Source organism: Oncorhynchus kisutch, linkage group LG4 (assembly GCF_002021735.2).
Source record: "Oncorhynchus kisutch isolate 150728-3 linkage group LG4, Okis_V2, whole genome shotgun sequence".
NCBI lineage: Eukaryota > Metazoa > Chordata > Actinopteri > Salmoniformes > Salmonidae > Oncorhynchus > Oncorhynchus kisutch.
Window position 1 is genome coordinate 54,123,604 of NC_034177.2, and position 15,203 is coordinate 54,138,806.

A 15,203-nucleotide genomic window follows, 5' to 3' on the forward strand; every position below is an offset into this window, starting at 1 on the left:
AGGATGATCATTGGAAACAGGATGCACCTGAGCTTAATTTTGAGTCTCATAGCAAAGGTTCTGAAAACGTATGTAAATAAGGTATTTCTGTTTTTTAATACATTTGCAAAAATGTCTAGTGCTGCAGTGATGTGACTCTACAACAGCACCCTCGATTTAGAGGCGGCTTATGGTAGAGAAATGAGCATTCAATTTACTGGCAACAGCTCTGATGGACATTCCTTCAGTCAGCATGCCAATTTCACAATTTATGTGGCATTGTGTTGTGCTGTTTAATCAGCTTCAGTTGGATGGATTATATTGGCAAAGGAGAAATGCTCACTAATAGGGTTGTAAACACATTTCTGCACACAATTTGAATGAAATATGATTTTTGTGCATATGGAACATTTCTGGGATCTTTTATTTAAGCCCATGAAACATGGGACCAACACTTTACATGTTCCGTTTATATTTTTTTCAGTATAGTTTATACCTATTTCATGTCAATGCAAAAAGAGTCACACTATTATGTTAGATAGTTGAACCTCTATACTCACTTGTTGGGGTGATAGCACAGCTATGGAGTTTCATTATTGAGGCTAATATTGCTGTGAGCAGATTTTTTCATCAGAACTCCCTTTTCCTGATTTAAATTCTAGTTCTTTTAACACCTCTATCTTTCTGTTCTATTAACATTCTAGTAACACCTTCCTCTCATCGTTCCAGTAACACCTTCCTCTCAATCAGGGCGCTAGGTAGCCTAGTGGTTAGAGTGTTGGGTCAGTAACCAAAAGTTTGCTAGATTAAATCCCTGAGTTGACAATCCCTGAGTTGAAGAAGGCAGTTAACCCACTATTCATAGGCTTTCATTGTAAATAAGAACGTGCTCTTAACTGACTTGCCTAGTTAAATAAAGTTAACAAATGTTTTATCTCACCCTGGTTTGACCACGAGCCACTGGGAGCAACTGACATACAGAGGAGTGCGCTTTAATTCTAAAGAGAATAAATAGGAGGGTGATTATCTCAATGCAGGTTGTGCATCCCCTCACTGGCTCCTGCACACACAGAGACAGTAAATGTTGTTGTAACTGTTTTCTTTGACTGCTCTCTCTTTTCCCTTTGTTTGGATTTGTGCTGAGAGAGAGAACAGAGAGAGAGCGCTGGCCACTTTGGTTTGAATAGAGCTCAGACTGGAGCTGGAGCATGACGTCACACACCCTGCCTCTCAGGTTTCAGCAGCATTTTTACTCCAGGCTGCAACCACACCACATGGTACGTGGGCAGGGAGCAAGGCTCCAGGCATCTTGACAGCTGTTTCGCTTTACTTCCTCGCGAGCTCTGTGCCATCGTAGTGCTCTTCACAGGAGACGCTTCATAGCAAGGAACTATCTTTCCACTTGTTATATTTTTTCCTTGAACTCTTCTACACTGCTGTTTCTCTCCTGCCGACCAACAACTGATGTTCTGTTGTTCTGTTCCGCATCTGGATAAGGGTTTAGAAGATTCCTCTTCGCTAATAGATTACCCACTGACCGAAGATATTATTGCACCACCTGTCTGGATTTTTTGTGGAAGCTTTTCATTGTAAGTAGATGTGTAATTTTGCAATGCTGGTTTGGCTATTTATGGCGCTGTTTGTGTTTGCATTCGATTGGAATAGCACATTAGCGTAATTGTGTGTGTGTGATAGACGTAAGATGCTAGTTCATTATGTAATAGCGATTTTGATGTCATTTTCACGCATTGGCAGTGGTGGAAAAGGTATCAAATTGTCATACTTGATGAAAGTAAAGATACCTTAATAGAAAATGACTCAAGTAAAAGTGAAGGTCACCCAGTAAAATACTACTTGAGTGAAAGTTTAAAAGTATTTGGTTATAGATACACGTAAGTATCGAACGTAAACGTTAAAGTATTAGTCATTTCAAATGCCTTATATTAAGCAATATAAGGCATTTATATTATTATTTTATTTATTTACGGATCGCCAGGGGCACACTCCAACACAGACCTCATTTACAAATTAAGCATTTGTGTTTAGTTAGTCCGCCGGATCAGAGGGGGAAGGGATGACCAGGGATGTTCTCTTGATAAGTGTGTGAATTGGACCATTTTCTGTCCTGTATTCAAACTGTAACGATTTACTTTTGGGTGTCAGGGAAAACGTATGGAGTAAAACGTACATTATTTCATTATTTTCTCTAGGAATGTGGTGAAGTCGAAGTTGTTAAAAATATAAATAGTAAAGTAAAGTACAGATACACCCCCCCCCCCCCAAAAACAAAAAATATAAGAAAACACTCCAGACCTCTGCAGGTTTGAAAACATGTTATCTTTGTTTGCGTAGAGTATGCATTATGTTTTGTCGATGTGTTGAATGTTGTTCAACTCTTGATGTCAGTTGCAAAATGTGTTTAGTTGGCTGTGACTGGCTGTGACTGTTGCTTCTACATTTTGTTTGTATTTTATTACATAGGGATGTCATTACCGTGTCTCAAATGCAAATTAGCAAAGCTGTTATTGCTGTGCCATTTTCAAAATGTTCGACCTACAGTGTATTGATGGATAGATTTTCAAGCTCTTGGAATACAGGGAAAAGTGAGTTTTTCCAGACTGCATTCCAAAGCTTTATGACCAAATCATGATTTATTTTGTTTTTCTCTGTGAAAAGCAGGAAGTTGTCTGTTATTTACTGTCAATTTGGCCATAATTGCAGCATTAGTTTCCCACCCACTCTCTCTATCTATGCCTCAGATCAATGACCTGAAAAGGACTTCTCTAATAGTATGGCTGCACCCTCTGTCAATTCAATTCAAGGGGCTTTATTGGCATGGGAAACATATGTTACCATTGCCAAAGCAAGTGAAATAGATAATAAACAATACAAATCAACAGTAAACATGACACTCACAGAAGTTCCAAAATAATAAAGACATTTCAAATGTCAGTTGTGGCCAAAAGTTTTGAGAATGATACAAGTATACATTTTCACAAAGTTTGCTGCTTCAGTGTCTTTAGATAATTTTGTCAGATACTGAAGTATAATTACAAGCGTTTCATAAGTGTCAAAGGCTTTTATTGACAATTACATGAAGTTGATGCAAAGAGTCAATATTTGCAGTGTTGACCCTTCTTTTTCAAGACCTCTGCAATACCGCCCTGGCATGCTGTCAATTAACTACTGGGCCACATCCTGACCTGATGGCAGCCTATTCTTGCATAATCAATGCTTGGAGTTTGTCAGAATTTGTGGGTTTTTGTTTGTTCTCTTCAAGGATTTACCACATTGTTCTCAATGGGATTAAGGTCTGGGGAGTTTTCTGGCCATGGACCCCAAAATATCGATGTTTTGTTCCCCGAGCAACTTAGTTATCACTTTTGCCTTATGTCAAGGTTCTCCATCATGCTGGAAAATGCATTGTTTGTCACCAAACTGTTCCTGGATGGTTGGGAGAAGTTGCTCTCGGAGGATGTGTTGGTATCATTCTTTATTCATGGCTGTATTCTTAGGCAAAATTGTGAGTGAGCCAACTCCCTTGGCTGAGAAGCAACCCCACACATGAATAGTCTCAGTGGGTGGGTGGTTGGGAGCCGGCATGTCCATGGGATCAGGCCATGACTGGATGACCGGAGCTGGCAGGGTAGGCAGGGCAGGAGAGAGGGAAAGTCTGCTGGAGACTGGGGTCAGAGGGAGTTCCTCTCACAGGTTCACACTCAGAAGTTAGAGCCCGAGAGAGTAGCCTAGGCTATAGGCTCCACAGATACATTGGGAGTGCGAAGCAGAAGCTTACGGATAGATAGAGGATACTTACTGCAAGATAGCTGGAAAGGATAGTCACTAGTGTCCGTATACTTACTGCATGTGAACTGGTGTGTTTTCATGCATGGCCCGGTGAAGAAGGAAGAGGATCAGGATGTTGAAGTTCACTACAACACACTGCTCCAGGTGTGTAATGCACTTAACTGCATACATGTGTCCTCTGCACTGCTTTGGGCTAAAAGGGAATCTTCCAGAGGGTCTAGTGGTGCTAGAATTTCTCCTGCAGTGATCCATTGCAACCTCTTGTATTTATGCACTGCATCTGTAGGCTAGGCTACTTCTTACTGCCTTCATTGTCCTCGATTTCTTAGTTTTTTTGAGAGGCAAATGGTACTCTGAAGAGAATGGATTAGCCTGCTAAAGAAAGGAATGCTATTCTGTATTTGAGCGTGTGGTTTGCTCCTGTTCACCCCTCTGGATGTTTCTATTGTGTTCAACTTTACAAATAATAAATCTACAAATCTATGTTTACAAGAGCTTTTCTCTTGTCTGTTTTCTGTTCATTTTAGTTTTCTGTTTTATAAGTCCAGACAGGTCAGGGTTTAATAACAAAGGCTTTACTGTTATGTTATATTCCCCAACTCCCCTGGTGTGTGTGCTTCTGTGCGTGTGCGTCTGGTGCATGTGTGTGCTGGTGTTTGTGGGTGACTGAGTGACCCAGGGTAATGTGGATGTGGAGCTTTCACCTCACTGATACATTCCCTGACTAGCACAGTACAGTGTGATCTGATCACCCCATAAAGGCTGTCTGCAGCATCCTAAATCACAAACTCTACCATTTTAGAATCCTGACCTCAAGGATGGGTACAGTAAAATGGCAAAAGCGGATGCCAAGAGGGCATGTTTTATAGTGGGGCAGCTTAGCAAAACAATCATTTATTCTGTGATAAAAGTACCAAATTTGGTTGTTTTATGTACCCTGAAAATATGTTGATTTGGAGCCACTCCAGACTTGGCCCCTGGTGGTGTGGAAGCATTTTTTTTGTCAATTCAGAAGGACTGTTTTTAAGATTAAGGCTCCAAATTTGGCACAGAGAGAATGTTGGACCCTGAAAATACGTAAATTAGGAGCCACCACAGATATAGCATCTTGGGGCCATAGCATCTTACACAATGGCCACTGTTGGTAATACAATGTTAAAGTTCTGAAGGCCTTTTTAGAGAAAAACACACCAAATTTGGCACAGAGGTAGATTTATCTACCCTGAAATGATTTAGATATCGAGCCACCACAGATTTGGCGCTGTGGCAAACATCTTTGAAAATAGCCACCAGCAGTACCATTGTTTTACAATTCAGAAATAATATTTTAAGATAAAGGCTCTACAAACAAGTTTGTTTGCTATATTTCGAATGAGAGTTAGATTATTTGTGACATAGATTTAAAATGATTTTGGTCCGGCTGGTTTCACATTGCCAAATGCCAAACAAACTAAAATGCATATACAAAACAACATGTTAATCAAATCAAATCAAATTTATTTATATAGCCCTTCGTACATCAGCTGATATCTCAAAGTGCTGTACAGAAACCCAGCCTAAAACCCCAAACAGCAAGCAATGCAGGTGTAGAAGCACGGTGGCTAGGAAAAACTCCCTAGAAAGGCCAAAACCTAGGAAGAAACCTAGAGAGGAACCAGGCTATGTGGGGTGGCCAGTCCTCTTCTGGCTGTGCCGGGTGGAGATTATAACAGTACATGGCCAAGATGTTCAAATGTTCATAAATGACCAGCATGGTCGTATAATAATAAGGTAGAACAGTTGAAACTGGAGCAGCAGCACAGTCAGATGGACTGGGGACAGCAAGGAGTCATCATGTCAGGTAGTCCTGGGGCATGGTCCTAGGGCTCAGGTCCTCCGAGAGAGAGAGAGAAAAAAGAGAGAATTAGAGAGAGCATATGTGGGGTGGCCAGTCCTCTTCTGGCTGTGCCGGGTGGAGATTAAAACAGAACATGGCCAAGATGTTCAAATGTTCATAAATGATCAGCATGTTCGAATAATAAGAAGGCAGAACAGTTGAAACTGGAGCAGCAGCACGGCCAGGTGGACTGGGGACAGCAAGGAGTCATCATGTCAGGTAATCCTGGGGCATGGTCCTAGGGCTGAGGTCCTCCGAGAGAGAGAAGGAGAGAATTAGAGAACGCACACTTAGATTCACATAGGACACCGAATAGGACAGGAGAAGTACTCCAGATATAACAAACTGACCCTAGCCCCCTGACACATAAACTACTGCAGCATAAATACTGGAGGCTGAGACAGGAGGGGTCAGGAGACACTGTGGACCCATCCGAGGACACCCCCGGACAGGGCCAAACAGGAAGGATATAACCCCACCCACTTTGCCAAAGCACAGCCCCCACACCACTAGAGGGATATCTTCAACCACCAACTTACCATCCTGAGACAGGGCCGAGTATAGCCCACAAAGATCTCCGCCATGGCACAACCCAAGGGGGGGCGCCAACCCAGACAGGATGACCACATCAGTGAATCAACCCACTCAGGTGACGCACCCCTTCCAGGGACGGCATGAGAGGGCCCCAGTAAGCCAGTGACTCAGCCCCTGTAATAGGGTTAGAGGCAGAGAATCCCAGTGGAAAGAGGGGAACCGGCCAGGCAGAGACAGCAAGGGCGGTTCGTTTCTCCAGAGCCTTTCCGTTCACCTTCACACTCCTGGGCCAGACTACACTCAATCATATGACCCACTGAAGAGATGAGTCTTCAGTAAAGACTTAAAGGTTGAGACCGAGTTTGCGTCTCTGACATGGGTAGGCAGACCGTTCCATAAAAATGGAGCTCTATAGGAGAAAGCCCTGCCTCCAGCTGTTTGCTTAGAAATTCTAGGGACAATTAGGAGGCCTGCGTCTTGTGACCGCAGCGTACGTGTAGGTATGTACGGCAGGACCAAATCAGAGAGATAGGTAGGAGCAAGCCCATGTAATGCTTTGTAGGTTAGCAGTAAAACCTTGAAATCAGCCCTTGCTTTGACAGGAAGCCAGTGTAGAGAGGCTAGCACTGGAGTAATATGATCACATTTTTTGGTTCTAGTCAGGATTCTAGCAGCCGTATTTAGCACCAACTGAAGTTTATTTAGTGCTTTATCCGGGTAGCCGGAAAGTAGAGCATTGCAGTAGTCTAACCTAGAAGTGACAAAAGCATGGATTAATTTTTCTGCATAATTTGTGGACAGAAAGTTTCTGATTTTTGCAATGTTACGTAGATGGAAAAAAGCTTGATATGTTCTTCAAAAGAGAGATCAGGGTCCAGAGTAATGCCGAGGTCCTTCACAGTTTTATTTGAGACGACTGTACAACCATTAAGATTAATTGTCAGATTCAACAGAAGATCTCTTTGTTTCTTGGGACCTAGAACAAGCATCTCTGTTTTGTCCGAGTTTAAAAGTAGGAAGTTTGCAGCCATCCACTTCCTTATGTCTGAAACACATGCTTCTAGCAAGGGCAATTTTGGGACTTCACCATGTTTCATTGAAATGTACAGCTGTGTGTCATCCGCATAGCAGTGAAAGTTTACATTATGTTTTCGAATAACATCCCCAAGAGGTAAAATATATAGTGAAAACAATAGTGGTCCTAAAACGGAACCTTGAGGAACACCGAAATTTACAGTTGCTTTGTCAGAGGACAAACCATTCACAGAGACAAACTGATATCTTTCCGACAGATAAGATCTAAACCAGGCCAGAACTTGTCCGTGTAGACCAATTTGAGTTTCCAATCTCTCCAAAAGAATGTGGTGATCGATGGTATCAAAAGCAGCACTAAGGTCTAGGAGCACGAGGACAGATGCAGAGCCTCGGTCCGATGCAATTAAAATGTAATTTACCACCTTCACAAGTGCCGTCTCAGTGCTATGATGGGGTCTAAAACCAGACTGAAGCATTTCGTATACATTGTTTGTCTTCAGGAAGGCAGTAAGTTGCTGCGCAATAGTAAAGTATTCGTAAAGTATTCAGACCCCTTTACTTTTTACACATTTTGTTAAGTTATTCTAAAATGGATTAAGTAAAAAGATCCTCATCAATCTACACACAATACCCCATAATGACACAGTAAAATCAGGTTTTTAGAAATGTTTTCAAATGTATTACAAATACATACAACACCCTGTTGTTCTCTTCAAACACCAAAGATGTGACCCGCTCTTGCAGGTACGCAGCACCCCGCCTAGTTTTCAACCTTCCCAAGATCTCTCATGTTACCTTGCTCCTCTGCACATTCCAATGGCTTCCAGTGGAAGCTCGCATCCACTACAATACCATGGGGCTTACCTAAGGGACATTAATAGGAACTGCCTCTCCCTACCTTCAGGCTATGCTCAAACCCTACACCCCAACCCGAGCACTCCGTTCTACCACCTCAGGTATTGGCCCTTCCACCCATAGAGTAGGGCAGCTCTCTTTCAGCCCAGTTCAAGCTCTTCTCTGTCCTGGCACCCCAATGGTTGAACCAGTTTCCCCCCGAAACTAAGACAGCAAAGTCCCTGCCCATTTTTTAAAAACATCTGAAACCCTACCTCTTTAAACAGTATCTTAAATAATCTTCCTCCTCATTTCTACCCCCCCCCCCAAAATTGTAATAGAATACAAATAAATAAAAAGAGAACACTTTCACTTGACCCACCCCACCCACCCTTCTAGCTCTGACTCTACTAATAGCTACTTTATTGAGGATAAAAACAAATGATATGCCTGTGATATGAGGCTGTCCCACCTAGCTATCTTAAGATGTGTTAGGTTCCAAATGAACCGATTTAGTAAAGCTTAAACCAAGTTAATTCACCCATTGGGTCATACAGCTGCATAAGACAAAAAACATATTTCCACCAGTGGTAGTATATATACCTAAATTTGGGTGGTCTCCTCCTTCTCTCTAAACATTACATCTTTATTACTAGGCAGGAATTTAAGTAATGCGGGAAACAAACTGTTCCTTCTTCCTTAATGTGACCTGACCAGCTCTCCACCATAATCAGTGACTGCAATCATGTGATTGCCTCTCCTCTAATCAGCACCTCCCAAAGACTCCTGGCTCCTATTCAACCTTCATTGACCCACCATATAAATTCAGCAAAAAAAGAAACGTCCCTTTTTCAGGACCATGACTTTCAAAGATAATTAGTAAAAATCCAAATAACTTCACAGATCTTCATTGTAAAAGGTTTAAACACTGTTTCCCATGTTTGTTCAATGAATCATAAACAATTAATGAACATGCACCTGTGGAATGATCGTTAAGACACTAACAGCTTTAAGGCAATTAAGGTCACAGTAATGAAAATTTAGGACACTAAAGGGGCCTTTCTACTGACTCTGAAAGCACCAAAAGAAAGATGCCTCATCTGCGTGAACGTGCCTTAGGCATGCTGCAAGTAGGCATGAGGACTGCAGATGTGGCCAGGGCAATAAATTGCGATGTCCATACTGTGAGACGCCGAAGACAGCGCTACAGGGAGACAGGACCGACAGCTGATCATCCTCGCACAGTGGCACACCACATGTAACAACACCTGAGGGCTTGTAGGCCTCTTGTAAGGCAGACATCACCGGCAACTACGTCGCCTATGGGCACAAACCCTTCGTTGCTGGACCAGACAGGACTGGCAAAAAGTGCTCTTCATTGACCAGTCGCGGTTTTGTCTCACCAGGGGTGATGGTCGGATTAGAGTTTATCGTCGAAGGAATGAGTGTTACACCAAGGCCTGTACTCTGGAGCGGGATCGATTTGGAGGTGGAGGGTCCGTCATGGTCTGGGGCAGTGTGTCACAGCATCGTCGGACTAAGCTTGTTGTCATTGCAGGCAATCTCAATGCTGTGCGTTACAGGGAAGGCAACTTCCTCCCTCGTGTGGTACCCTTCCTGCAGGCTCATCCTGACATGACCCTCCAGCATGACAATGCCAACAGCCATACTGCTCGTTTTGTGCATGATTTCCTGCAAGACAGGAATGTCAGTGTTCTGCCATGGCCAGCGAAGAGCCCAGATCTCAATCCCATTGAGCACGTCTGGGACCTGTTGGAAAGGCTAGGGCCTTTCCCCCCATAATTGTCCGGGAACTTGCAGGTGCCTTGGTGGAAGAGTGGGGTAACATCTCAGCAAGAACTGGTGCAGTCCATGAGGAGGAGATGCACTGCAGTACTTAATGCAGCTGGTGGCCATACCAGATACTGTATGTTACTTTTGATTTTGATCCCCCCCCTTTGTTCAGGGACACATTATTCCATTTCTGTTAGTCACATGTCTGTGGAACTTGTTCAGTTTATGTCTCAGTTGTTGAATCTTATATTTACACATGTTAAAACTTCTTAAGGCTAGGCATCCCGCTAGCTTGACAACTTCCTGTGAAACTGGAAGGCGCGCAATTCAAATAAATAATCATAAAAAGTATGGATATTAAACATTTAGGTACATACAAGTGTCTTATATTGGTTAAAATCTTAAATTCTTGTAAATCTAACTTCACTGTCCGATTTAAAGTAGGCTTTACAGCAAAAGCATGCCATTCGATTGTTTGAGGAAGGCGTCCCACATTAACATATTTTTCCAAGGGCACAGGTTTCATAAATTCACAAATAGTGATGAAATATTCACTTACTTTTTGAAAATCTTCCTCTGATTTGTCATCCAAAGGGTCCCAGCTATAACATGTAGTGTCATTTTGTTAGATAAAATCCGTCTTTATTTCCCAAAAAGTCAGTTTAGTTGGCTCCATCGATTTGAGTAATCCACTCATTAAACTTTGTTTCAACAAGTCAAAATACGTTTCTATTTAATCCTCAGATACCCTAAAATGTAATTAAACTATAATATTTAAAACGGAAATAAGTATGTTCTATAGGAAAGCGATATTAGCAGGTGCGCGTCCTCTTCACCGCACGCGCATACACAAATGCAAGTCTGTGTCCCTGTAGTAAAACTCATATTTCTTACTCATTTTGGAAGAAACAAGCCTGAAACCTTGAACAAAGACTACTGACACCCAGTGGAAGCCATAGGAAATGCATACTGGGAGCTAGATTTCATTATTTCCCTATACGTTTCATTGGATGAGCATGGGCTCTCAAAATAAATAAATTCTGGTTGGTTTTTCTTTGGATTTTCTCCTACCATACCTATTGTATTATAGTCTCCTATTTAATTTTTTACATTTCTACAAACTTCAGAGTTTTTTCTGTCCAATGGTACCAATTATATGCATATCCTTGCTTCAGGGCCTGAGCAACAGACAGTTTACTTTGGGCACGTCAGTCAAGTGGAAATTGAGAAAAATAGACCCTAGCCTGAAGAAGTTTTAATTAAGTTTGCTGAAAATATATGCAGTTGACAGTGAGAGGATGTTTCTTTTTTTGCTGAGTTGTGTAAAACCAGACTATGGCACTCCTCATGTCTCTAGTATAATTGATGATTAACAATATTTAAAGTTTAGAAATCCGAACCCATCAGATGAATGCACGAACTGTAAGTCGCTCTGCATAAGTGCTAAATGACTAAAATGTCAAATGTAATTTAGAGCACCTGCTCTTTCCATGACATAGACTGACGGTGAATCCAGGTTAAAGTGATGATCCCTTATTGATGTCACTTTTTAAATGTGGATTTAAAAAGTGACATCAATAAGGGATATCGTGTTCAATCGGTGTAGTTGAAGGGGAGTAAATAATTTGAGACAATTGAGACATGGATTGTGTATGTGTGCCATTCAGAGGGTGAATCGGCAAGACAAAGAATTTAAGTGCCTTTGAATGGTAATGGTAGTAGTAGGTGCCAGGCACACCGGTGTGTGTCAAGAACTGCAACGCTGCTGGGTTTTTCACACTCAACAGTTTCCCATGTCTGTATGTCCTTTGATTCACAACTTGACACAACTGTGGGAAGCATTGGAGTCAACATGGGCCAGCATCCCTGTGGAACTCCCATGACACCTTGTAGTCAGTCCATGCCCTGATGAATTGAGCCTGTTCTGAAGGCACAAGAGGGTGCAACTCAATATTATGGAGGGGTTCCAATTGTTTGGTATAGTCAGTGTGTATGTGATCAGGTAAGTGTCTCTTGTCTGTTTAATTAATAAAATAACAAACTATTGATTTCATTTGGATGGTGCAGCCATGGCTGCACAGACCCGTAACATAAACCTAATTAAACGCAAAATATGCTATTCTATTCTTAGGACCTGCCTAAACAAATTAATAATGGATTTATTTTTGATGGTGTATATTCTCAATGGATTTAAAAAAAATAGACATCCACCCACATCTTCACACCACTTCTACCACTCATCCCCAGCATGCCGGCATGCACAAGGGGGGTATAAAAGGCATATAAGAAAAACAATAATAATCTGAAAATGCATCAAATTAAAGATCAACAAGGCAACAGTAAACATCTTTCCACGTGAAAGATGCTGCGCCCCCCTTGGGCCAATTGAGATATCGTGTGTGACTTTGAAATTTCAGTTAATTCATTTTGAATAATACGGATCCCTATGGCAAGACACTTCATTCACCGAAGTTTCATCGAAATCGGCCTAGTGCTGTCGGAGATATCGTGTGCAACTTGTGTACAAACATACGTACAAACAAACGTATGGACGGAGATAGATCCAAGTTCCCCTCCCTGATTTCATTGTGGAAACAATTTTGGAATTAGGTTGTCGATAGGCCTACAGTATATTCAAACAAATAAACAATAATATTCAAACAAAGGAATCCATACATATAGTGCATTCAAAAAGTATTCAGACCCCTTATCATTTTCCACATTTGGTTATGTTACAGCCTTATTGTAAAATTGATGTTTTCTTTAATCAGTCTACACACATTACCCCATAATGACAAAGAGAAAACAGGTTTTTTAGACGTTTTAGCAATTTAGCAATACATAAGTATTCAGATCCTCAGGTGCATCCTGTTTCCATTGATCATTGTGGTAAATGGACATGATTTGAAAAGGCACACACCTGTATACATAAGGTCCAATAGTTGACAGTGCATGTCAGTGCATAAACCAAGCCATGAGGTCGAAGGAATTATCCGTAGAGCTCTGAGACAGGATTGTGTCGAGGGACAGATCTGCTGAAGGGTACCAATAACCCGATGCTCACTCTGACAGAGCTCCAGAGTTCCTCTGTGGAGATGGGAGAACTTCCAGAAGGACAACCACCTCTGCAGCACTCCACCAATCAGTTATTTTTGGTAGAGCGGCCAGATGGAAACCACTCCTCAGTAAATGGCACATGACAGCCCACTTGGAGTTTGCAAAAAGGCACCTAAAGGACTCAGACCATGAGATACAAGATTTTCTGGCCTGATGAAACCAAGATTGAACTCTTTGGCCAGAATACCAAGCGCCAAGTCTGTAAGAGACTTGACACTATCCCTACGGTGAAGGATGTTGGTGGCATTATCATGCTGTGGGGATGTTTTTCAGCGGCAGGGACTCGGAGACTGGTAAGGATCGAGGGAAAGATGAACAGAGATATCCTTGATGAAAACATTCTCCAGGGCGCTTGGTAACTCGGACTTGGGGCGAAGGTTCACCTTCCAACAGGACATGGACCCTAAGCACACAGCCAAAACAACACAGGACTGGCTTCGGGACAAGTCTCTGAATGTCCTTGAGTGGCCCAGCCAGAGTCCGGACTTGAACCCAATCAAATATCTCTGGAGATACCTGAGAATATCTGTGCAGCGATGCTCCCCATCCAACCTGACAGAGCTTGAGAGGATCTGCAGAGAATGATGGGAGAAACTCCCCAAATACAGGTGTCCCAAGCTTGCAGTGTCATACCCAAGAAGACTGAAGGCTGTAATTGCTGCCAAAGTAAGAGCAAAGGGAGTAAAGCGTCTGAATACTTACAGTACCAGTTAAACGTTTGGACACCTACTCATTACAATGTTCTACATTGTAGAATAATAGTGAACACATTAAAACTATGAGAAAACACACATAGAAGCATTCTGCAGTGATACGCCATCCCGTCTGGTTTGCGCTTAGTGGGACATACATTTTTTTTTCAACAGGACAATGACCCAACACACTCCAGGCTGTGTAAGGGCTATTTGACCAAGAAGGAGAGTGATTGATTGAGTTCTGCATTAGATGCCCTGGCCTCCACAATCACCTGACCAAGACCCAATTTAGATATTTTGTGATGAGTTGGACTGCAGAGTGAAAAGCAGCCTGGAAGTGCTCAGCATATGTGGGAACTCCTTCAAGACGGTTAGAAAAGCATTCCAGGTGAAGCTGGTTGAGAGAATGCCAAGAGTGTGCAAAGCAGTCATCAAGGCAAAGGGTGGCTACTTGGAAGAATCTCAAATCTCAAATATACTTTGATTTGGTTAAAACGGTTTTGGTTACTACGTGATTCCATGTGTGTTATTTCATTTGTTTTTATGTATTCACTATTATTCTACAATGTAGAAGATAGTAAAAATAAAGAATATCCCTTGAATGAGTAGGTGTGTCCAAACGTTTGACGGGTACTGTATGTAAATGTAATATTTCAGTTTTTTACATTTAATACACTTGCAAACATTTCTAAAAATCTGTTTTTGCTTTGTCATTATTGGGTATTGTGTGCAGATTGACGAGGGAAAAAAACAATTTAATCAATTTTAGAATAAAGCTGTAACGTAACAAAACGTGGATAAATGCAAGGGGTCTGAATACTTTTCGAATGCGCTGTATTATTAATAATTCTTACACACTACCGTTCAAAAGTTTGGGGTCACCTAGACATGTCCTTTGTCAAAGAATCCTCAATTTGCAGCAATTGCAGCCTTGCAGAGACCTTTGGCATTCTAGTTGTCAATTTGTTGAGGTAATCTGAAGATATTTCACCCCACGCTTCCTGAAGCAACTCCCACAAGTAGGATTGGCTTGAAGCTGTTCCCACAACAGCTCAATAGGGTTGAGATCCGGTGACTGTGCTGGCCACTCCATTATAGACAGAATACTGCTTCTTCCCTAAATAGTTATTCCATAGTTTGGAGCTGTGCTTTGGGTCATTGTCCTGTTGTAGGAGGAAATTGGCTCAAATTAAGCGCTGTCCACAAGATATGGCATGGCGTTGCAACATGGAGTTGCCTTCCTTCTTCAAGATCCCTTTTAGCCTGTTCAAATCTCCAACTTCACCACCACAAAAGTACCTCCAGACCATCACATCATTTATTTAACTAAGCAAGTCAGTTCTTCTTTTCAATGATGGCCTAGGAAGAGTGGGTTAACTGTCTTGTTCAGGGGCAGAATGACAGATGTTTACCTTGCCAGCTCGGGGATTAACTCCTCCTGCATCTTTTCATTTGTTCTGTGTCTCACGAATGTTCTTCTTTGTGATCCAAACACCTCAAACTTATATTCGTCTGCCAATATCACTTTTTTC

At 41.9% G+C, this 15,203-nt stretch overlaps 1 protein-coding gene across 6 annotated transcripts in view; it reads left to right on the forward strand.

Moving 5' to 3' along the window:
• Positions 1-1,251: 1,251 nt before the first annotated feature.
• LOC109889700 (pleckstrin homology domain-containing family A member 5) overlaps positions 1,252-15,203 on the forward strand; it is a 107,864-nt gene continuing 93,912 nt past the window's right edge. For all 6 annotated transcript variants that reach the window (XM_031823234.1, XM_031823232.1, XM_020481319.2 and 3 more), the window contains exon 1: positions 1,252-1,568. In XM_031823234.1, coding sequence (XP_031679094.1) covers positions 1,444-1,568 — 125 coding nt within the window. In that variant the 5' untranslated portion in view covers positions 1,252-1,443. The remainder of the gene's footprint in view (positions 1,569-15,203) is intronic.